Raw genomic sequence first — 23,107 nt, 5'->3', positions numbered from 1 at the left:
TGTTTTGCTGACATGTTTTGGCATTTGAACAATAACCACCTGTATATTAATTAACGAGCTGTTACTTTGCAATGGGCAGAGATATTATGTAATCTTGAGTAGTTCTATTGGCTTATGTGCTCATTTCGTCTTGCTGCTAGACCTATCAAATCATTTTTCCTCCGTCCACCTGCTGACTATATAACCTATTGTATTGTGTTAATTAACCAGTGTTCACCAGGGTAACTCCTGCGTGTCACTCCATCAGCTGGTGTATAATAAATCCTCCACTTGTTTTCACCTGCATCCAGAGTGTCCTGGATTATTTCTAAGGGTGTGTCTAGACTACAGGGTTTTGTCAACAAAACTGTACCTGCGTCCACACTACCACTGAGTTCTGTCGACATAATGTCGACAGAACTCAGCAGTTTTGTCGACGCTGGTAAACCTCATTTTACGAGGCATAAAGCCTTCTGTCGACAGAGTTTCTGTCGACAAAAGGTGTTATTGCATGTAAACTGTCCTTTGCGTCTACACTACCATGTCGACAAAGCAGCTTGCTTTGTCGACAGAACTGAATGTAGTCTAGACGCTCTTTGTCAACAGAAGTTTTGTCGACAGTATCTGTCGACAAAACTTCTGTCAACAGAAGCCTGTAGTCTAGACGTACCCTAACAGTGATCAAGGTAAATCAGGAGAGGTACAACAGTAACAACAACCACTGCAGCGATCCCGAAGCCCCAAATCACGTTCCTATACTTGGTACAAGCAGCTTTCACAGTCCTCAGCCTGGTTCTCTTATTGAATCCTATGTAATCTCTCACTTTCTGCTCAGTTAAACGGGGCTCCAGGTACATCTCATTGGTGTAATATCGGCCCCCGTTCTCCTGCACCATTCTCTGGATCACTTCCACCAGCTCCGAAACCTGCTCCGTCTGCTCTGCCCCGGTTGCTCTGTTGTTGAAAGCGCAGTAGCGGTTCCCACACTGTTGAATCAACCCCTTAAGATCTTTGTTATCTGAGTGTCTCACGTAGTCATGCAGGGAGTTGACCGCTAAATCTTCTTTCCGGGTGAACAGGACAATCGTGTGCCTCATGGCTCCATCTCCAAAAATCTCCCAGACTTTCTTCACAGCTTCCTTGTCTTCTGCAGTGTAACGGCCCAGCTGGGTCACCAGCAGCAGTGCATGGGGACCTGGGGCGGAGAGCCTCACACAATGAACAATCTCTCGACAAGTTATGTCGAGAGCCTCCTGGTCAAAGATGGCAGGTGTGTCAATCACCACGAGTTCCCTCCCCTTCCAGCTCCTTCGCCCCTTTTCACAAGTCAGAGTTAGTGTGTTTGCCCTGAGTTTGGACTCAAACGTTCTTTCACCGAGGATGGTGTTTCCCGTGGCACTTTTCCCAGCTCCGGTTTTGCCAACGAGGATGATTCTGAGCTCCGACCTCCTGCCGTCGTCTGCGGCTGCTGGTGACAGGTTGGACAGTCAGAGCGTCATTGCACAGATAAAAGAGACAAGTCCTACACATGTACTATTTATACAACTGCTAATTAACGTGCACAGCGTGCCCTGGGGCCGAGAGGTCCAGAGTAACTAATGTCCCTCCCGCCCCACATCTCTGCTTGTCTCTGTCCCCGTGGATGTCCTCTCATTCTAGACTGAACGTGACCAAACCTGAGCCCCTTCTCCTCTCTCCTGCACGTCTCTTCTTCCTTCTGACACTTTTCTCAACCCCCCCCTCCATTCCCACCACGCCTCAGCCCTGCAATCTGGGGGCAGTTGTTGAGCCCTCTCTCACCTTCATCCTGCGCACGTCGGCCACATCCAAATCCACTGTGTTCTTCCCCCTCAGCCCCTCCAGAAGTTTCCTTCCCTCTCCAGCCCAACCTCCAAGTTCCGTCCCAGCGCCCATGTGTTCTGCCTGGATTATGCACCGTTCTCATCTCCGGCCTCCCCAACACACCCCAGGGCCTCTGTCCAGTCACAACACGGGCCCTGAATGTGTCTCCCTTCCCCGCTGGGCTGAGCCTGCAACTTCTCTCTCTCTAGTCAGCCCCTGGCCAACAGGGCCGGTTCTTACACCGCACCCCTCACTGTCCAACCACAGCACCTGTCTCTGGCGGGACGCAGATAAGCCCTGGTCCTGGAGCTGACGCTCTTTGTCCTGGATCCGAGAGTCAGACGTGAACACGAGACGCGTCCAAAGAAACCCCGGTGTTCTGCTCAGGCCACGTCCTCCTCCGGACGGAGCTCGGGCCTCTCAGACCTCTGAGCAGTTCCCTAGGGCGTTTAAGCATCTCGGCTCTACCTTCACATTTCAATAGAACGCTGCCCATCCCCTCTCGTCAGTCTTTGCCTCGCCCCCATCCGTTCCACTAATGCGCCTAACATCACCCTCCTGATTTTCAGGTTCTTGCACAGCCGCCTTTGTGCCTTCCTCCCTGTGCAGGCTGGGACCTCGCCGCGACATCACAACGGTGTCCACCTCAAAGTCCCCCTAAAAACCCCACTTCCGCTGTGCTGCGTGCAGTGAATCTGGTTGACTTGCCTATAAATGACCACCCGCTCTTCCCTAGCTCTATCTAGCTTTGGGCTATTCAACACGCTGCCTGCGGCCTCTTTGTTTGCAGCCCACAGCGCGGTCTGGGTTTACGCGGGGCTCAATACAGCCCGTAGGTGGGAGCCAAAAAAGTTGTCAATAGAATGGTCTTCTATTGGTATGCGTTTTAGTAGTTAAATTCCTGCACTGTCATTGCTCATTCAAAGTGCTGTGCTATAGGCAGAAATCGGGTCACTATTGCATTTAATTACGATCAGCAGATCTGACTTAAATGGGGCCTGTGTGTTGTGTAGTCTTGCCTTAATCTTTGTATTCATGCCAATCGGTGGGAAAGAAGCTATTTGCATATATATATTTCCCTGCATATGCAACCACACTTAAGTTGCGGTCCTTGGCATGTGCTGTATCATCCCTGGGACTCTAGAGCCCTGCTCTAGTTGGCCATGCGGGATAAAACAGTCCATACACAGAACAGAGCCTTTTGTGTAATTGTCTTACCCGAGAAGGTTGCACCGTCTCCTCTCTGCTTCCTCTCATCCATCCTGCTCTGAAATATTGGCAATAAAAAGTGTGATTTGCAAACATACTTTAACCATGGAGCTCAGAATACAGAAAAATACACCTAGAAAAACCCAATAATAATAATAATCGCTGCTATGAAGTTTGATTATGGTCAGAAAAGGGAGTTTCTGAACATAGCACCTTGATAGTTCACGTTTAATCTCTGAGTTGTAGATCACATCTGCTTAGCTTTAAGCACGTGGGTAATCCAGGTGACATCGAGAGTTACTTAAGCCCTACTTTCTAACATGCCAGTCATCTGAAGAAGTGGGTTGTGCCCCCAAAAGTTCTTGATCCCATCAACATGTTTTGTTAGTCTATGAGGTGCTACTAGACTGTTGTTTTTTACATTTTTCCTATTACAGACTAACTTGGCTATCCCCCTGAAGCTTTTAAGTCCTTAAGCACGTGTGTGTTAGCCGGCGTGAGGCCGGAACAGCTGCCCTAACGCCCAATACTCTCAAACTGAGTCTCGTCAAAGCAGTCCTGTTTTTGCAGCCTCGCACGTGCAAACGTTTTCCCAGCAACAGAGACTCTGGAACCAGAATGGAGTGTGTTGCGGCAGAGAGAACGTGACTTGTACTTTGCCCAAACACTGCCATTGCAGTATGCCCTTGTGCAAGACAGGTAAAAACAGGCCCCTGAGAGAAGTCCTCTATCCTACTATATCAGCAATGAGCTCAAAGGGGCACAGGGGTGGGGGGCCTGGGATGAGCAGCCATGGCTGCAGGACCTGTGGAAATGGAAGGCCTCTTTTCTGGAATAAGACCAAACACACACAATACAACCTCAGAAGGGCCTGGTCTCATGGGCTTACAAGTCTGGTTTCTCTGTTGAACTGGTTCTTCTCCATAGCAGATTTGTCCATGGCTGGTACTTACCCACACAGTTGTTCGGACTCATTGATAGTCTGACAATTCTCCCCTGACACAGGGATCTTAAACTGCTTCTTCCTGAAAATCAGTGGAAGTGATTCCTACACAACAGCCAAATCTCGACTGGTCTGTGTCCCACTGTTCGGGGCAGACCGAAGGGTGGTGTGTTTCTGAATTACTTGATGTAGACGGTGTCATGAATGTGCATGACACACTGCAGATGACGAGAGGCCATGGGGGAGAAGAAATTGCAGCACACGTCCATGGGAGCTAGGCCCTCCCTGACAGGTGGGCCTCTTCCCCCAGGTCCCTACATACCAGTTCCTGCACCATCCTTTCCTGTGGCATGGACAAGTGCTGGGCTTGCCTGGCGCATCTCCATTCCAAGTGCTGCTGCGCCGACTGTTTTCCACGCCCCCCCTTCGACCAGCTCACCCCTCTCTGCGTGGCTTTGCTGGCTGCCCGTTCTCTATCGCCCCAAGCTCTGAGTCTGTGTTCAAAGCCCCTCCTCCTTAACCCCCTGTCCTCTCTCATTTGCTATCGGGCTGTCCATGCTTGCTTCCGATTGGCCCGTGACGCCAACCTCCCTCACCGACCTCTTAACTTTTCTAACAAGCACCTTCCTGCTTTCTCCTGTGCTGCCGCTCCTAAGCGGGAGGCGCTCCCGGAACATGCAACACACACACCTGCTGGGCGTGGGGCACCCCCCGTCGAGTGGCACGGAGACCACGTACAGAGAGACAATGAGTTTGCTCTACAGCCTGAGCTGAGCACCAGCTGACTTTGCGCTCACTTCTCTCAGCCTCTCAAGCCTCGTGTCCCTTTTACCTCCTGTAGGAGAGGCTCATGCACTAAGCTCCAGAGGTTCCAGGTGAGAAGGGGGTGGACTGGAAGCGGGAGAGGGGGAGAAGTGAGGTGTGGGGGGGGAGGAGGAGGTGGGACCCTCTTCTAGGTTAGGGGTGATCCAGGGAGGAGTCACCTAGGGGGTGGACACGTAACCAGTGCCCCCTTTGTGTCCCTCCCCAGCCGTCTCCGCTGCTGGGTTCCTGAACAACTGAGCTAAGTTCTGGAGGATACATCTATGAGTGGCTATTAGCCAAGGTGGCCAGGGATGCACCCCTGCTTCGGGTGTCTGCGTCCCGAGCTTCCGACTGCCCAGTGACAGGGTCACTGTTCCAGGCACCTGGCACCAGCCACTGCCGGAAGACAGGACACTGGGCTAAGTGGCTCCGACGAGGTGTGGCCTTCTCAGGTTCACCGAAGACGTTTGCCTTTGAGAGTGGTGAACGTGAAGGAATTCCTGCCCTTTGGGGACCGGGCTCTACCACACAAGCGGTCGCATGCAGGGCTGGACTGGGAGGCCAAAGATCAGAGGGTGGATAAAGAAAAGTTATTTATTAGTTCCCATAATAGAAGGACTAGAGGACACCAAATGAAATTAATGGGTAGCAGGTTTAAAACTAATAAGCGAAAGTTCTTCTTCACACAGCGTGTAGTCAACCTGTGGAACTCCTTGCCAGAGGAGGCTGTGAAGGCTAGGACTATAATAGAGTTTAAAGAGAAACTAGATAATTTCATGGAGGTTAGGTCCATAACAGGCTATTAGCCAGGGGATAAAATGGTGTCCTTGACCTCTGTTTGTCAGAGGCTGGAGAGAGATGGCAGGAGACAAATCACTTGATCATTGTCTTCAGTCCACTCTCTCTGGGGCACCTGGTGCTGGCCACTGTCGGCAGACAGGCTACTGGGCTAGAAGGACCTTTGGTCTGACCCAGTACGGCCGTTCTTATGTTCTTATCAGTTAAGAAGGGGAACCCCATTGACGAATCAAATGAAATGACCAAGTTTTGACAGCTGGTCGGAGAATCAGGCTGGAAGCGGTAGGATCCCACAGCGTAAACTTGTGCTCAAAAACAAAAATGGGGAGGGATAAAATTCCACATTGAAACTGCCAAAAAAAAAGTTCGGCTAGAGGCAGATAGCGCTCAAACGACTGGTGACTCCTCTCTACATATTTGCAATGGCTATTTGCTCGGGTACTATCAATCCGACGCACAACGGCAGCCCTGTGCACCGCGCCGCAGGGTAAATGCTGCAGAGCTAAGAGTAGGGGGAGTGAGACGATGCCAAGGAGGGGAAGCTGGGTTACAAGAGGGGGGGGGGAGTCAGAGGATCAGCAGCAGCTGAGACATTTGTGAACTGCAGGCGCTTTTAGGCAGCCCCAGTAGGTAAGTGGTAGCCACTCACAGTGCAGGACTCATGGTTTTGGGGGTCTGTGGAAAATATGTCACTGAATCAAATCTCCCATAGCACCTAGGTCTGGGGTGGGGAACGTAAGGCCTGGGGGGGCTGGATGCAGCCCCCAGCTTGCCTGGATCTGGCCCCTGAGGCTCAGAGCCCCCCCTCCAGTAATGGGGAGCCTGTGGGGCTGATGCACACGACATCTACTCACCTGGGCCCCCCAAGCACTGGCGTGTGGGGAATGTGGGGAGTGTCTCCCCCCTTCTCAGTCAGGGGCTTCCCCCTTTGCGTCTCACTTCTGTGCGCCCCCCCCCCCCCACTGATTTTTCTGTGGGTCAGTGGCCCCCCACCCAAAAAGAGATTCTGTGCCCCTGACCTAGGGTAAACCTCCTTCCTCCCCTCCCTGAGTTTGCCCCTCCTTCCCTGTCTCCACCTGTCTGCCCCACACCCTGCAGGAGACACCGGGGGCAGGCCCTGGGGAGGCGGGTGCAGTGGGCACTGCCCCGGGAGAGGGGCAAGGGAAAGGTCCCTGCCCCACATCCTGCAGGGGGCTCGTCCTGGAGTGGGAGGGGTAACTCTCGCCTGTGCCCCGAGTTTCCCTTTGCTGCCCCCGGGCAGCGCCGCACCCTGGCAGGGGGTTACACATGGGGGGACAACCGGTGGGATCCCCCCCAGCCCCAAAACTCCTCCACACCTGCAAGGAGACCACGCCCCCTGCAAAAGCTGCCCCGTTTGCCAACCAGCCCCCCTGCTCCCCCTGCCCTGGGTTCATGCCCCCCCCCCCGCCAGCCAATTCCCACCCCCCCACCCCGCTGTGCTCCAGTCAATTCCCCCCCTGTGCCCCCCCAGTCAATTCCCACCCCCTGCCCCGCTAGGTTCCAGTCAATTCCCCCCCTGTGCCCCCCCAGTCAATTCCCCCCCTGTACCCCCCCAGTCAATTCCCACCCCCCCGCCCCGCTGTGCTCCAGTCAATTCCCCCCCTGTGCCCCCCAGTCAATTCCCGCCCCCCCGCCCCGCTGTGCTCCAGTCAATTCCCCCCCTGTGCCCCCCAGTCAATTCCCCCCCTGTATCCCCCCAGTCAATTCCCGCCCCCCCGCCCCGCTGTGCCCCCCGCCCCGGGTTCGCGCCGCACCCTCTCCTACCTCGACTCGCTGCTGCCGGGCGCGGGGCCCGATCCCGATCCTGCGCCGCCCGCCCGCCCGCTCGCCCCGCCCCGGCCCGCGGACCAGCTGGAGGCCGAGCCCGGCGGGGGAAGCAGCGGAGCCCGCAGGTACCGGCAGCCCGGGGGGGTGGGGGGGGATCCTGACTCTCTCGGGGCGGGAGGGGTCGGCTGTGCCCCGCTCAGGCTGGACCCTGGGTTGTGGGGGGGCTCGCACCCCCCCTTGTGCACGGGCAGCCCGGGGCCCTGGGCCCTTCCCTGGCCCCCAAAGGGCAGCACCGAGCCCTCGGGACTGTGGGGCCCCCGCTCACCCTGCACGGGGGCTGTCCTTCAAATACCCCCTCCCCTGCCCCCCCACCGGCGAATTAATAAGCGGAGCAGCCACGCTGTCGAGCCCGGTATTTTGAAATAAGGAGCCGCGGAATTCGAAGTCTGCCCCCCCCCTCCCCCCCGCCCGCCCCCTGCTCTTCTTGCGGGACAATGCGAATTCCGAAACAGGTCGAAAGGAGGCTCCCGGGCCACTATTTCGAAATAACGACTCCCCAGAGCTCCCCAGTGCTTCCTGGGGCTCTGTGTGCAGGCGTGTGTGTGTTCAGCGCTGTCGTGTGTGTGCATGTGTGTTCAGCTGCCGTGTATTTGTCAGTGCTCAGTGCAATCATGTGTGTTCAGCGCTGTCGTGTGTGCATGTGCGTTCAGCTGTCGTGTATTTGTCAGTGCTCAGTGCAATCATGTGTGTTCAGCGCTGTCGTGTGTGCATGTGTGTTCTGTGCTGTTGTGTATTTGTCCGTGCTCAGTGCAATCATGTGTGTTCAGCTGTCCTGTATTTGTCCGTGCTCAGTGCAATCAAGTGTGTTCAGTGCTGTTGTGTATTTGTCCATGCTCAGTGCAATCATGTGTGTTCAGTGCTGTCATGTGTGCATGTGTGTTCAGCGCTGTTGTGTATTTGTCCATGCTCAGTGCAATCATGTGTGTTCAGTGCTGTTGTGTGTGTGCATGTGTTCAGTGCTATTGTGTAATCGTGAGTGTTCAGTGTTGCTGTGTGTGTTCAGTGCTGTCGTGTGTGTGCACATTTGTTCAATGCGATCATGTGTGTTCAGGGCTGTCTTGTGCTCAGTGTTGCTGTGTATGTTCAGTGCTGTCCTGTGTGAACATTTGTTCAGTGCAATCGTGTGTTCAGGGCTGTCTGTGTTGAGTGCAATCGTGTGTGTTCAGTGCAGCTGTGTGTGTGTTCAGTGCTGTTGTGTATTTGTGTCTGTTCAGTGCAATCGTGTGTGTTCAGACGTGTGCCTGCAGGCATCGAAGCTCCTACCACTGGGGTGCCGCTGGGACTGCCCAGCCTCCCAGGATCTGCTGGGAAAATGCAACGTGACCTTTCGACACCGAGCCGACAGGAAATCGAATTTCCAAAATGCCCAGTCCTACAGGGCAGGTGCCTGCGTGTCTGAGTGGGTGCCGGGCAGCGGAGTTGAATCCCTGAGCAGAGCAGTCAGGATGGGTGTTGCGGGACACCCCCTGGGGGCTGTTAACAGTGACAAAATCAAACGGGGCGTCTAGACTGACAGAACTCTGCAGCCAGAAGCTCTGCGGTGGTTTTATTCTGCCTCCAACACAGGGCGCTTCCCTTTGCCCCGCTTAGCAGCCCTCTCTGTCTTTAGTGATCGAGATGTAGCCGTGTTAGTCTGGTGTAGCTGAAAAACAGGACTATGTAGCACTTTAGAGACTAACAAGATGGCTTCTGAGGAAGTGGGTCTGGCCCACGAAAGCTCATCACCTAATAAACCATCTTGTTAGTCTCTAAAGTGCTACATAGTCCTGTTTTTTTCTCTCTGTCTTTGTGTCTTCTCCTCACTGTGAAGCGGAGGCCAGTGACTGTTCCGAGGGAGAACCCCCGTTCAGGGGCCCGCCTCCATTCATGATCCCCTCTCTGGGTGAGATCCCTGCAACCTGTGCTTGTAGGTCAGAGTTAAGGTGAACGGGCAGAGCTGTATGGGACTCCCATAGTAGAATGTTCAGGGGGGCTGCAGGATTGGACAGAGCCCAGGATTAGAAGGGAAGAATGGGAATTACAGGGACACTGCAGAGCAGGACTGAGATCCATTGGTCCAGCAGGTAGGATAATGCCTTTCATTAAATCAGTGCAGTGCAGATGGACCTCCCCAATCTGGGACCCAGAGTTTGTCAGGCCAGGAGAGGTTGCTGCCAGCCCCGGCCACCAGGCTCCATTCCCGGCCCAGCTGCCCTCCTGGCCACCAGCCCCTCTCCTATCAGACTCCCAGCTACCGAGGCTCTGTGGTCCAACAACATCCATGGTCCTGCCCGACCATGGATGTTGCCAGACCTGAAAGTCCTGGACCAAAGATGTTCACGTGTATTGTGAAGCTGAAGTTTTTCTTTGGATGTAGATTAGCTTCTTAAATTAGTTGCGTGAACTGTCTCCCCACCCCATCCCCCAGCAGTTCTTCGGAAATGGCAGGAGGCATTTTCGTGGACAGCAGTTTCTGACATGCAGCTGGGGGAGAGTCAGGAAAGGGTTTCATTTCTGCCATGACCAATCCAATAGTGGCGTGGAAGTGGTCATACAAGAGACATTAGTTGTTGATCGCATGGCTGTCAGCTCCGTCCTGAGCCTCCCTAATAAACTGCTTGTAACGGGGTCTGTGTCTTTTCCACAGATGGCTCGGCTAGCTAGAGAAGACAATAATCTGGCAGAAGAACGTCTCCATGGTAAGAAACTGACATCAACTTCCTTGTTCTGCCTCCTTTACTGCCTTTATGCTCGACTCAACTTTCCCTGTTGTGGAAATGAAAGTTCCACGAAGTGAGGAATTCAACGTACATTGTAGAAATATCGGTACCCACCTGAACGGCTGCAGGGACTCTGGAACAGAGGATCCAGATTTCAAATGTTCTGCACTTCTGACCAAACGTCAGGTACAAAAAAAGTGAGGGTTTTATTTGGGATGACTCTGGAATTACGAGTGGTCGGAAAAGGAAGAGATAGGGATGTAAAGGGGTAGCTGGGTAATCGGTTACCTGGTAAGTATCACCAGGTAAAGGTGATGCTTGCCAGGTAACCAGTTAACTGACGGTCTGTCTGGTCTGGAGCAGCCCCTCACCCACATCACACCTCAGGTGGGGGGCTGCTCCGTGGTTGACTGGTTCAACATAGTGTTTAACTGGTTAACTTTTTAAACAACAGTTTTTATCCCTAGTAAGAGACTGAGAATGGAGCTGCGTAGAGCCCGGTATATGGTGGAACATTGTGCAAGTTTTGTTGCTGGACCAATGGACCTCAGTCCTGCTCTGCAGTGTCCCTAGTAATTCCCGTTCTTCCCTTCTATTCCTGGGCTCTGCCCAATCCTGCAGCCCCCCTGAACATTCTACTATGGGAGTCCCATACAGCTCTGCCCGTTCACCTTAACTCTGACCTACAAGCACAGGTTGCGGGGATCACAGCCAGAGAGGGGATCATAGTCATCAGAAATGATCAGGGTGTGGACAGGAGCACTGGCAATGTAGTGATAGCATCACGGAGACCTTGTGAAGCAAGAAATGACAAAGTATACAGGGAGCAGATGAGTGTGAATCTAAAAAGGGAGGTGGCAGTCAAAGAGCAACCCAAGCGCACGATAAAAAGTTTCAAGTGCCTGGGTTTGAATAACAGGAGTTGTTGGAGAAAGATCTGGAGCTTTCTATTGGCCACATCGCATTTCAGCTGGTAGCTGGACACCCACAAGGAGACGTCAGAAAGACACATTGGGATATGTGGGCTGATCTATTGAGGCTATATTAATTCTATTGATTACGTAAGAATCCCCACTTAACACTGTGAGGTCATGCAGATTCCAGTCCCAAAATCAGGCCCAGCTACTAGAATTATTGTTAATTTGGCCTCCCCCATGTACTTAGTGGCAACACTGACACTTAGGGGAGCAGATGTTGGCTGAGGGAGGGGCCTGCAACTGGGGGGCCTATTTCCACTCCTGTATCTGTTCATGCATCTGGGCAGAGTTCCCCTGGGCGGCATCCGCTGGCTCTCTCAAGGACTTCGAGGGGCAGTGGGCATTGTCCAGGGTTCTCTGCTTGGTGTCTCTGTCCAGCTCCCTCCTTTTAGCTCTTTGACTTCAACACCCGTCCCGGTTTTCTCTTTATTTGTCTCCTGTAATCATTTGGTGGCTTGGGTTGCGCGGATCCCATAGACTGGGGGGAGGCCCTTTAGAGGTGGGCAGGCTCATGCCTGCTCACCTCCCGCACTCCAGCTGGAACACTGACACCTCGGAAAGCCCTTTGTGGATATGTCAGAGTTTTATTAACAAGGGCAGCAAAGGCAGATAATACAGAATGAGCATCTGGGCATCCCTGCATCACCCCGAGAGTGTCAGCCATTGTCCTCCTCCTCGAACTATCTACTCGGTGCCATGTGTAGCCGCAGGCACGGAGTCCGAACTACCGGGGATTTAAAAATGGCAGCGCCCGGCAAGATGCAAATGAATCCCGGGATATTTAAATCCCGGGCTTCATTTGCAACTTCGATTGACTACATTAACCACCTTAGTTCGAACTAGAGTGATAGTGTAGACATACCCTAAGGTACCACAGGACTCCTCGTCAGTGTGCTGTATCATTCTTCAGCTGTGCGAAGCCAGGGTAATTTCCATGCATGGGTGAGTCTGTGTTAAGCAATTCCTGAGTGTTTGTGTAGTCCCAGAAAACAGTTCTCCTCCAAGACCAAACAGATGTCATGGATTAAAGCAGTGTATTTGGTCATATGGGGTAGTCCCAGGGAGAGATGCACGCAGACAAGCTCTTCAGACATGTCTTGGTGATGGGAATGGGAAGAATCGCATTTCCGTTGCTTTCTGCAAGTGATGGTCACACAGATTTCACTGTGACAAGCTGTTGATTTTAACTTTCATCCTTTCCTTTTCCTGTGACGCAATGTAAGAAAACTCTTCGCTGAGGCCTTCTCCGCATGGGAAAGACACAAGGCAAAGTATGAATTTAAACTAGTATCAATATGACTCAGTAACGAAACCTTTTTTGGTTGGTTTCTTTTATCGAACTTCTTTTAATAGAATCCTAGAACACTAGAACTGGAAGGGACCTCGAGAGGTCATCAAATCCAGTCCCCTGCCCTCACGGCAGGACCAAGCACCATCTAGATCACCTCTCATAGGTGTCTGTCTAACCCATTCTTAAATATCGCTAGTGATGGGGATTCCCCAACCTCCCTGGGCAATTTATTCCAGTGTTTGACTACCCCGACAGGTAGGAACTTTTTCCTAATGTCCAACCTCAACCTCCCTTGCTGCAGTTTAAGCCCATTGCTTCTTGTTCTATCCTCACAGGCCAAGGAGAACAATTTTTTTTCCTCCTTGTGCCACTGTTTTAGATACCTGAAAACAGTCATCATGTCCCCTCTGTCCTCTCCTTTCTAAACTAAACAAGCCGAATTCTTTCATTCTTCCTTCATAGGTCGTGTTCTTTAGTCCTTTAATCATTCTTGTTGCTCTTCTCTGGTCCCTCTCCAATTTCTCCACATCTTTCTTGAAATACGGTGCCCAGAACTGGACACAATACTCCAATTGAGGCCTGATCAGTGAGGAGTAGAGCGGAAGAATGACATCTCGTGCCTTGCTCACAACACTCCTGTTAATGCAGCCCAGAATCATGTTTGCTTTTTTTTTTCCTTTGAAAAAGCTTTAAACTAAACTCAGAAAGGCCACTTTTATTGTGCAACATAAGTGTCCACACAGGAAGTGCTAGAAGTGTAACTGTTTAGCTATGCCTACACAGCTTCCCTCTTCTGCAAAAGCCTATGCAAATAAAGCATGGATCAGCATATTGCCACGCTTCATTTGCATGATTAATTAGAGGCTGTTTTTGCATGCGAGGTTTTTGCGCAAAACCCCCCTCTTGCACAAGAGTTGTTCTTCCTGAAAAAATCCTCTGGCAAGGAGTTCCACAGGTTGACTGTGCGCTGAGTGAAGAAAAACTTCCTTTGGTTTGTTTTAAACCTGCTGCCTATTAATTTCATTTGGTGACCCCTAGTTCTTATATTGCGGGAATAAGTAAATAACTGTTCCTTATTCATTTTTTCCACATCACTCATGATTTTATAAACCTCTATCAGCCTCCTCTTTTCTAAGATGAAAAGTCCCAAGTCCTTTTAATCTCTCTTCATATGGGACTCATTAATCATGTTTTATGCCAAACCTTTTCCAATGGCAATATACGATTTTTTTAGACAAGGCAATCACATCTATCCGCAGTATTCAAGATGTGGGCGTACCATGGTTTTATAGAGAGCCAATATGATATACTCTGTCTTATTTTCTATCCCTCTTTTAAAGATTCCTAACATTCTATTTACTTTTTTGACTGCTCCTGCACACGGAGTGGATGTTTTCAGAGAACTATCCACAGTTACTCCAAGATCTCTCTCTTGAGTAGTTGTAGCCAAATTAGTCCCCATCATATTGTACATATAGCTGCGATTATTTTTTCCAACGTACAATACTTTACATTTATCAACATTAAATTTCATTTGCCATTTTCTTGCCCAATCACTTAGTTTGGTGAGATCTTTTTGAAGCTCTTCACAGTCTGCTTTGGTCTTAACTATCTTGAGCAGTTTAGTATCATCTGCAAATTTTGCCACCTCACTGTTTACCCCTTTCTCCAGATCATATATAAATAAGTTGAATAGGATGGGTCCCAGGACTGACCCTTGGGGAACACCACTGGTTACCTCTTTCCACTCTGAAAACTGACCATTTATTCCTACCCTTTGTTTCCTGTCTTTTAACCTGTTATCAGTCCATGAAAGGACCTTCCCTCTTATCCCCTGACAACTTACTTTACTTAAGAGCCTTTGTGAGGGACCTTGTCAAAGTCTTTCTGGAAATCGAAGTACACTATACCTACCGGATCCCCCTTGTCCACATGTTTGTTGACCCCTTCAAAGAGCTCTAGTAGATCAGTAAGACGTGATTTTCCCTTTACAGAAACCATGTTGACTTACTTTTCCCCCAACAAATTATGCTCATCATGTGTCTGACAATTTTATTTACTATAGTTTCAACTAATTTGCCCGGTACTGATGTTAGACTTACTGGTCTGTAATTGCCAGGATCATCTTAAGAGCCCCTTTTAAAGTAATAAGCCCAGTGTTATTTAGAGGCAGGATCCAGGGACTAATTCTGAATGGAAGTGAGAGAAAACCCATCCGGTTGCTCACAGTTCACTGGCAGACACAGAGGCAGGAGAGTTAGTGGGCGTGTCCAGCACCAGTTCTCCTCCCAGCTCCGGTCTCTCCATCACCACCTTCTGACCTGGGCACTGATGTGATGAGTCTCACTTGTTCCCCACAGATTCCCATGCGGGCGGCCAAGGGCCCAGAGGACCTGACCTGAGAATCATCCTCGTTGGTAAAATGGGAGCTGGGAAAAGTGCGACAGGAAACACCCTCCTCGGCGAGAGCAGGTTTGAGTCCAAGTTCAGCGCAAAGCCAGTAACACAGACGTGTGCCGTGGGGAGGGCGACATGGAATGGGAGGGAGGTTCTGGTTATCGACACTCCCGATATTCTGGGCACAAAGGGCCCCGTGGAAGCCTCCGCCCAAGAGATCGCTCGCTGCATCGCGCTGTCCTGCCCCGGCCCCCACGCGCTGCTGCTGGTCACACAGCTGGGCTGCTACACTGCCGAGGACCAGGCAGCCGCCGGGCGGGTCCGAGAGATCTTTGGAGAGGAGGCCATGAGGTATCTGATCGTGCTGTTCACCTGGAGAGAGGACTTGGATGGTGGCTCGCTGAGCGACTATGTAACTGGCTGTGATACCCCAGCTCTTTGGGGGCTGGTGGCAGCCTGTGGGAACCGCTGCTGTGCTCTCAACAACAGAGCGACGGGCTCGGAGCGCGAGGAGCAGATCCGTGAGCTGAGGGAGGTGGTGGAGGGGATGGTGCAGGCCAACGGAGGCCGATGTCTCACCAGTGAGATTTATAGACATGCCATGGAGAAGAGGCAACAGCAGGCCAAGGCCCTGGAGGAGAAGTACAGGAAGCTGGAGGAAGCAAAGGTGAAGGACATAATCCGTTGCTTCAAGGAGAAACATGGTGCTCTGAAGCAGGACTTACACTCCAGGCCAGAGGCAGTACAGGAAATCCATCTCGCACTGGGCCAGGATGTGTATCGAACTTTAGAAACGCTGTCAGAAGCGCAGAAAGCCACGGAGGCAGAAGTGGAAGAAAATCTCCTGAGAGAAATACAGGAATACTACATGGGAAAGCCAAACCCAGTCGGGGAGGAAGCCAGCAATGATGACAGGGTAATGGAATTAGCTCTGCATTTGCATATTTAACGACGCTTACACCTGTGCAATTGGGACCTGGTTTTCTATGCTGTTTGGGGAAGACCCAGGGAATCCATATTGAGATTGTGAAGAGTCAGGGATCTAAGGGGGCAATTTAGGGGGAATCGGAAGCTGAGAGGACGAGTGTGGAGGGGCTGGCAGGTCAGGACGTGAACGACAATGAGAACGATCATCTTTGTAGAGTGATTTGCAATCAACGAATGGAAAATTCGCTTTGTGGGGGAGGGAGGAGGAGCAGTATCCTCATTAAGCCCAACCTGTCATTGACTCCACAAGTATTTCAGGAACACGGGGCCGGCCATATTGGATCCGAGTGTGGAGCCCCCTAGCTCAGGGGCTCGGTGACTATCAGAATGCAATGAAGTCTGCAGGAGGCAGTTATGGGATAACCGGCCCGCCGGAAAGCCTGCTCCTAACTCCCAGGACAGGTCGGCTTGTGCCCTGAACGGGAGAGCTTACAGCCCTCCTCACGCTCGCTAAGCTCTCTCATTGTGGGGATTGCAAACAACGACTTGGGTCATTCTGGATGCATATCAATGCCTGTGTTTTCGGAACCCTGCCGGTAGAGCTCCTGGTCTCCCTGGTGCCTTGTGGCAGGAAGACGTGCAGGCTAATTGCATGTTTGTGGAAAAGGATTTCCCTTTGTTCTTCAAGTTCCTGCCTTTTATTTTCAGTGAATTCCCCTTTGTCCTTGTATCACACGCAATTGTAACTGCTAGGTGCCTGGCAGTTACAATTGCGTGTGATACAAGGACGAAGGGGAATTCACTGAAAATAAAAGGCAACCTTCAAGAATCCTAGGGCTGGAAGAGACCTCAGGAGTCATCAAGTCCAACTCCCTGCCCAAAGCAGGACCAACCCCAACTCAATCAACCCAGCCAGGGCTTGGTCAAGCTGAGACTTAAACACCTCTAGGAATGGAGATTCCACCCCCTCCCTAGGGAACCCAGCCCAGCACTTCCCCACCCGCCTAGGGAAATAGTTTTTCCTAATATCCAACCTAGATCTCCCCCACTGTAACTTGAGCCCATTTGCTCCTTGTTCTGCCATCAGCCCCCACTGAGAACAGCCTCTCTCCATCCTCTTTGGAACCCCCCTTCAGGAAGTTGAAGTCTGCTCTCAAATCCCCCCTCACTCTTCTCTTCTGCAGACTAAACAGACCCAAATCCCTCAGCCTCTCCTCGCAGGTCATGTGCTCCAGCCCCCTCATCATTTTGGTCGCCCTCCGCTGGACCCTCTCCAATGCGTCCACATCCTTTCTGTAATAGGGGGCCCAGAACTGGAAGCAAAACTCCAGATGTGGCCTCCCCAGTGCCGAATAAAGGGGAATAATCACTTCTCTAGATCTGCTGGCAATGCTCCTCCTAATGCGCCCTAATATGCCATTAGCCTTCTTGGCTACAAGGACACCCTGTTGTCTCAGATCCAGCTTCTCGTCTACTGTAATCCATATCCATACTGTTGACCTTCTCTAAGCCATTTTCTATTACTTTTTCCTGTATCATTTTCCCATCTTCTTCATCTCTTTATTAACCCCTCACCACCACTACCACCAACCTGTGACAATTTTTCTGGGCTTGTTGTCATTCTTGCTTCCCAGCACTGAACCCCTGCCTTTCTGTGTGCTCTCAGAGAGGGACTATCTAGCACTAGGAATAGCTTTCCGGGTGAGGATTTCAATAATGCAGAATTAGGGTTGCCTGGTGCTGCCTTATGACTTATGAGGATGTACACACACAACCCCTTTCCCGTACCCTTAACTCTGCCCAGGGGAGCTGGCCATAGCCACTGGGAAAAATTGTTCAGCCTCATTGCCCCATAAGAAGCAGACATGAGGAACAACTAATAAACTGTTCCATGTTCTGTAAGGTGGCATGTCTCAGCGATTGCTGGTCAGTGCAATAGGCTGTCTGCTGGAAGGGGAACAGCTAGAGAGGAGGGCACACTTTCTGCAAACATCAGAGACTTGTGGAATCAAAACTCTCATGGCTGCTGGACAGAAGCAGATCTAGAGAGTGGGGATCCCTGGGAGTTTTATTGCAGATACTCGTCCGCCTCGCTCTCCCCAACCTTGGGATCTGAGTGAGCAATAAATTAACCCCAGTTACACCTTTTTATCTTAGTTAGTGTGTAAATATATGTGTCAATTCCACCTTAAGCCCTACATCAGTGATGGGAACACCCCTCTAATGCATAATCATAACTAGGGGATGAATCCCCACCCCGTTTGCATTTTACAGCTTTTTAATTGATGTCGGCAGTTCTCACATCACAAAACTCTTTGAATCAGCAGCTTGCGAGAGGAAGGAGATGTGACCCTGAACGTGTATTTTGGAGCGAATGGGAGCGGATAGGGGAATAGGAGGATAGCATTGTTAACACAGAGGGCATTTACTGAAAGTTACATCCTTGTGTTACGTACTTATCTATCCCAAGCAAGCAGGAAAGAAGGAAAACAAGAGGGAAAGTGCCTGCCCATGCTGTACCCCCATCTCCATGGTAGCAAGTACCCAGACACCTTATTTAACCCTTACACACACCCCCAAACACAAAGGCTGTGTCTACACTGAGCCACTTATAACGGAAAATCAGCTGCTTTTCCGGAATAAGCTGCAAGCTGTCTACACTGGCCCTTGAATTTCCGGAAAAGCAACGATGCTCTACTGTACAAAATCAGCCGCTATTCCGGAAAAACTATTCTGCTCCCACTCGGGCATAAGTCCTTATTCCGGAACACTGTTCCGGAAAAGGGCAAGTGTTGACAGCCCAGTTGTCTTTTCTGGAAAAGCGCGTCTACATTGGCCACAGACGCTTTTCCGGAAAAAGGGCTTTTCCGGAAAAGCAGCCTGCCAATGTAGACGTTCCTTTTCCAGAAAAACTGAAATTCAGTTCCGGAAATTCATGCCAGTGTAGACACAGCCACAAAGAAGTTCTGTTTATGGTGTTTGCTTCTTTAAAAACCTAAGAAATCACACACACACACACACACACACACACACACACACACACACACACACACAACACTAAAAGGTGAATCTTGCAGTCCAGAATTCAAGTTTCCCGTGCTACCTTAGCTTAACTCTCTTCTGCATGTACACGAGGACAGTCTTTAATGACATGATCATATCTTGTTTTTCCACAAGGCCCCTGCCTCCTTGCATACACAGGAGGGCGAGTGCTTGAGCTATCCTCTAAACTGAATGCATTAAAAGTGGCTGACTCTCTTCTAGAGCCGAGTTTCTTCTGTTTCCCCAGATAATCTCTTTGGCTTTCATTCTTATTCAGCTCAACCTCTATGCAGTCAAAGTTGCTTTTTTTTTTCTTTTGGATAGTTTCTGATCCTGATCCCATCTCAAATTTTGGGATCTGTCGGAGGTGCCAGAAGAACTTTTAACGGGCAACTGCTTCTAAGGAGCAGTAAGATCTTGGCTCCAGAGAAGAGGCACAGAATTACTGCAGTGAACTGAGTGAGAGGCTGAACAAGCACATGGGAAAAGGACCCTCGAGGTGGCAAGAGGATGTGTTGCAGCTTGTCTAGGTTTCTCTTTGCCCTGTGTAACAGATTGTTTTTTGCAAATCTTTCAGCTAAAACAGAAAGAGAGAGAAAATGAAGAACCCACCCAGGGTAAGTGACACTCAGAAATCTGCTCCCCTTCCCTGCTCATGTAGGCGCGGAGGCTGCAGTGACTCACATACATACCCAGTGTCAGACAGGGGACAGAACTCAGAGAGCCAGGTTTTAAGGCCAGAAGGGGCCATTACATCATCTAGTCTGTGCTCCTGGACAGCTGGGGACAAAGAATTTCATCCAGTTACTCCAGTGATGAGATCAGTAAGGTGTGTTGGACTAAAGCCCCTGTTCCCGGAAGGCCCCCAGTCTTGCTTTGAAGGGTGCAATAGATCAATTCAGTTCAGAAACCAGGCCCACCCTCGACAGCGTGTGGAGTTAACCATTGGCACACGCTGCCCATGGAAGTGGCAGATGCCTCGTGTCTTGATATTTTCCGATCTAGCCTGGCTCCCTTTCTGGAACATGCTGGGAGTAAACAAGTCACTGGGCTCAGGACACAGGTACCTGGGAGAAACCCTGTTGCTTCTGGCCATGACAGCCCGCCGTGCTACACGGCTGCTAGTGAGCTGCGACACACGTGCCAATACAGCCACGAGGGCAAGGGCTGCACGGCCACGTCACTGCGCTGCACCTTTCTGGCTCCGGGGTGTGAAAAAACACCCCCCGCCCTGAGCACAGCCTGGTCCGGCGCTGCAACGTGCCAGGGTAAACGGCACAGTGCTGGGAGCCGCATCCCCAGAGCTGTCAGCTACCCCCCTCATGGAGGTGGTTTCCCTGGCGCGCTGAGAGAGCTCTCTGCCAGCTCCCCGGCCGTGGCCACACTGCCACAGTGAGGGGCTGCCACCGTGGGAGGAGGGTGAAGGTAGGCCGGGGGGAGGCAAGCCCCCAGCCCCACTCCTTCTGTCCAGGCCCCGCCCCCATGGGAACCAAGCACCCCAGGGTGGGAGGGAGGTGCGTGGCCCCAGCCCCTCCCCCGGTAGCACTCCTCACGCACCGCGCCCTCCGCTGCTCCTGCTCCTGCTCTCCGAAGAGGCTGCCGTATTCTGTCTCGGACGGGTCTGTGATGAAGTCAAAAGCCAGCTCGCGGCTAAGCGCCGAGACCGTGGTGGTGGAATTGCCCTTTTCCCTGGAGACCTAAAATCCATTGGTTCCCAAGGGCTTGGCACTCAGGCAGTCGGTTTTAATGCCAGTTTATAACCCTGTACATACTTTTAGTTAAGAGTACGCCTAAACTCACCACCTCTTCTTTATACCCGTGCAATGCCGTACTAAATCCGTTGCAATTCCTCCCAACAGGAGCGCGAGGGGGCAGCCAGGACACATGGAAATTCATCCTTGTGGGTAAGGGAGGAGCTGGGAAAAGTGCAACCGGAAACACCCTCCTTGGCAAGAAGGAGTTTGAGTCCAATCTGGGAGCAAAGCCAGTGACTCAGGCGTGCGTGGCAGGGAGCATGCGCTGGAGCGGGAGGGAGGTTGTGGTGATCGACACGCCTGACGTTTTCTGCCCAGCGGCCCGTGATGCGGGAACCTGTCGAGAGCTCTGTCGCTGTATCGTGCTCTCCGCCCCGGGCCCCCACGCGCTGCTGCTGGTGACCCAGCTGGGCCGTTACACTGCACAGGACAGGGAGGCCGTGAGCCGAGTACGAGAGGTTTTCGGAGCGGGGGCCATGAGGCACATGATTGTCTTGTTCACCCGGAAAGATGATTTAGAGGGTAGCTCGCTGTGTGACTACGTGACACACACAGATAACAGGGACCTGCGGGGGCTGATTGCAGCCTGCAGGGACCGCTACTGCGCTTTCGACAACAGAGCCACGGGGGCGGAGCGGGACCGGCAGGTTACAGAGCTGATGGGAATAGCTGAGGGGATGGTGCGGGAGCACGGGGGCCGATGTTACACCAACGAGCTGTACGCCGAGGCGGGCGATGACACGGAAGAAACGTGTCTAAAGGTTGCAGAGAGACTGAAGCAGCTGATGGCAAAGCCACAGAGAACCCAGGGAGGGAGCAAGTGGAATAGACTCCAAAGGATGTGTACTGTCTCCTGGTAGCGAGAGCCGTGACCCAGGCCCAGAGCTCCTGCTTCCCCCAGGCAGTGGCGGGAGGGCCCGTACCATTGGGACGGCATCCAGTGCACAAAGTTTACACCATTGGAAGCAACTCTGGCCATCACCCACCAGCAGCCAGGGTAGAATCATAGAATCAGAGAATACTGGGACTGGAATGGACCTCGACAGGTCATCGAGTCCAATTCCCTGTCCCATGGCAGGACCAAATACTGTCTAGACCATCCCTGATAGACATTTATCTAACCTGCTCTTAAATATCTCCAGAGATGGGGATTCCACAACCTCCCTGGGCAATTTATTCCAGTGTTAAACCACCCTGACAGTTAGAAACTTTTTCCTAATGTCCAACCTGAACCTCCCTTGCTGCAGTTTAAGCCCATTGCTGCTTGTTCTGTTCTCAGAGGCCAAGATGAACAAGTTTTCTCCCTCTTCATAACACCCTTTTAGAGACCTGAAAACTGCTCTCATGTCCCCCCTCAATCTTCTCTTTTCTAAACTAAACAAACCCAATTCCTTCCGCCTTCCCTCATAGGTCATGTTCTCTAGACCTTTCATCATTCTTGTTGCTCTTCTCTGGGCCGTCTCCAATTTCTCCACATCTTTCTTGAAATGCGGTGCCCAGAACTGGACACAATACTCCAACTGAGGCCCAGCCAGCGCAGAGTAGAGCGGAAGAATGACTTCTCGTGTCTTGCTCACAACACACCTGTTAATGCTGCCCAGAATCATGTTTGCTTTTTTTGCAACAGCATCACACTGCTGACTCATATTTATCTTGTGATCCACTATAACCCCTCGATCCCTTTCTGCTGTACTCCTACCTAGACAGTCGCTTCCCACTCTGTGTGTGTGAAACTGATTGTTCCTCCCTAAGAGGAGCACTTTGCATTTGTCTTTATTAAACTTCATCCTGTTTACCTCAGACCATTTCTCCAATTTGTCCAGATCATTTTGAATTATGACCCTGTCCTCCAGAACCGACCCAACCTGCCACAGTACGGGAACCTGCCACCCACTGCCTGGCAACATCACGGCCTCCCAACATGGCCTCTCCCCCCTTTCCTACCTTGTTCCCTTACAGGCCCCTCGCCCCCCATAAAGTTCATTTATTGGCTGCAGCTGTCGTTCGGAAACACCAAACTACAGGCCCATGAGTCCCCAGGCCTGCTCTTGCGTATTGGTCTGTGTATTTCATCAGCGCCTTAAGGCGCCAATCAAGCAACAGGGCCCTGCTGTGTGGGCTGCTTTGTGATCATGGGTAAGCAGGCGTCCCTGCCTAAGAGCCAAAGGTGTCATTTTAGCTGGGAATATACAAGAGTTCCTGGGGATTATCCGCAGCTAGATGGGAGATGGGCGTACAGTGTGAGATGGCTTTGTGCAGAGAAAGGGGAAGGGGAATGAAAATTTAGCAGCTGTGCTGTTCTGTCTGTGGAGTAAGCACAGTGTAAGGGTCGGTGTAGATAGCACCTGTTTGCAGGGCAGAGTTAAGGCTACATGGGCCTTAAGCTCTATTTCCTGGATTCCACCAGTCTGGGTTTCACTGAGCTCCGTGTTCTGGAAGGGCCCCACATCCCACTGGAGTCATGACGGGCTGTGTCGGTGCATTGCCAAGGGCATGCTTTAACAGAGAGCAAAATGCTGTTGGCAAGAGGCGGGTTGTTTAGGCAGCTGTCATTGTCACGTGGCCGTGCAGCTGAGCTGGCAATGATAATACCCAGC

The 23,107-nt window shown here is 51.6% G+C and overlaps 2 protein-coding genes across 3 annotated transcripts in view; one reads left to right on the top strand and one right to left on the bottom strand.

Annotated features, from left to right (window-relative positions):
- Positions 1 to 631: 631 nt before the first annotated feature.
- LOC112543714 (GTPase IMAP family member 8-like) overlaps positions 632 to 23,107 on the bottom strand; it is a 33,291-nt gene continuing 10,815 nt past the window's right edge. Inside the window, exons 4-7 of the mRNA XM_075919841.1 lie at positions 20,310 to 20,453; positions 7,361 to 7,447; positions 3,040 to 3,088; positions 632 to 1,447 (exon numbers count right to left, since the gene is read on the bottom strand). Of these exons, the coding sequence (XP_075775956.1) occupies positions 651 to 1,447; positions 3,040 to 3,088; positions 7,361 to 7,447; positions 20,310 to 20,453 (1,077 nt within the window). The 3' untranslated portion in view covers positions 632 to 650. The remainder of the gene's footprint in view (positions 1,448 to 3,039; positions 3,089 to 7,360; positions 7,448 to 20,309; positions 20,454 to 23,107) is intronic.
- Positions 7,414 to 22,480, top strand: LOC112543716 (GTPase IMAP family member 8-like). 2 transcript variants are annotated; one of them, XM_075923056.1, is made up of 5 exons: positions 7,414 to 7,488; positions 10,050 to 10,308; positions 14,751 to 15,703; positions 19,334 to 19,373; positions 20,616 to 22,479. In XM_075923056.1, the coding sequence occupies exons 2-5, from the start codon at positions 10,281 to 10,283 to the stop codon at positions 21,368 to 21,370; spliced, it is 1,776 nt and encodes a 591-aa protein (XP_075779171.1). In that variant the 5' UTR covers positions 7,414 to 7,488; positions 10,050 to 10,280; the 3' UTR covers positions 21,371 to 22,479. The 2 variants fall into 2 exon arrangements, with proteins under 2 accessions (XP_075779171.1, XP_075779170.1); XM_075923055.1 differs by having other exon boundaries at positions 7,420 to 7,488; positions 10,050 to 10,101; positions 20,616 to 22,480.

Source organism: Pelodiscus sinensis, chromosome 2 (genome assembly GCF_049634645.1).
Source record: "Pelodiscus sinensis isolate JC-2024 chromosome 2, ASM4963464v1, whole genome shotgun sequence".
Classification (NCBI taxonomy): Eukaryota; Metazoa; Chordata; order Testudines; family Trionychidae; genus Pelodiscus; species Pelodiscus sinensis.
The sequence above is the reverse complement of the archived record's forward strand: the minus strand, read 5'-3'. Positions and strand labels throughout refer to the sequence as shown.

Excerpts from the sequence above, each read along its gene's own strand:
- LOC112543716 (XM_075923055.1), top strand. The coding sequence starts at position 10,050 with ATGGCTCGGCTAGCTAGAGAAGACAATAATCTGGCAGAAGAACGTCTC. Across the intron at positions 10,102-14,750 it reads GGCAGAAGAACGTCTCCATG|ATTCCCATGCGGGCGGCCAA; the intron begins GTAAGAAACTGA and ends TGTTCCCCACAG. Across the intron at positions 15,704-19,333 it reads AAGCCAGCAATGATGACAGG|CTAAAACAGAAAGAGAGAGA; the intron begins GTAATGGAATTA and ends CAAATCTTTCAG.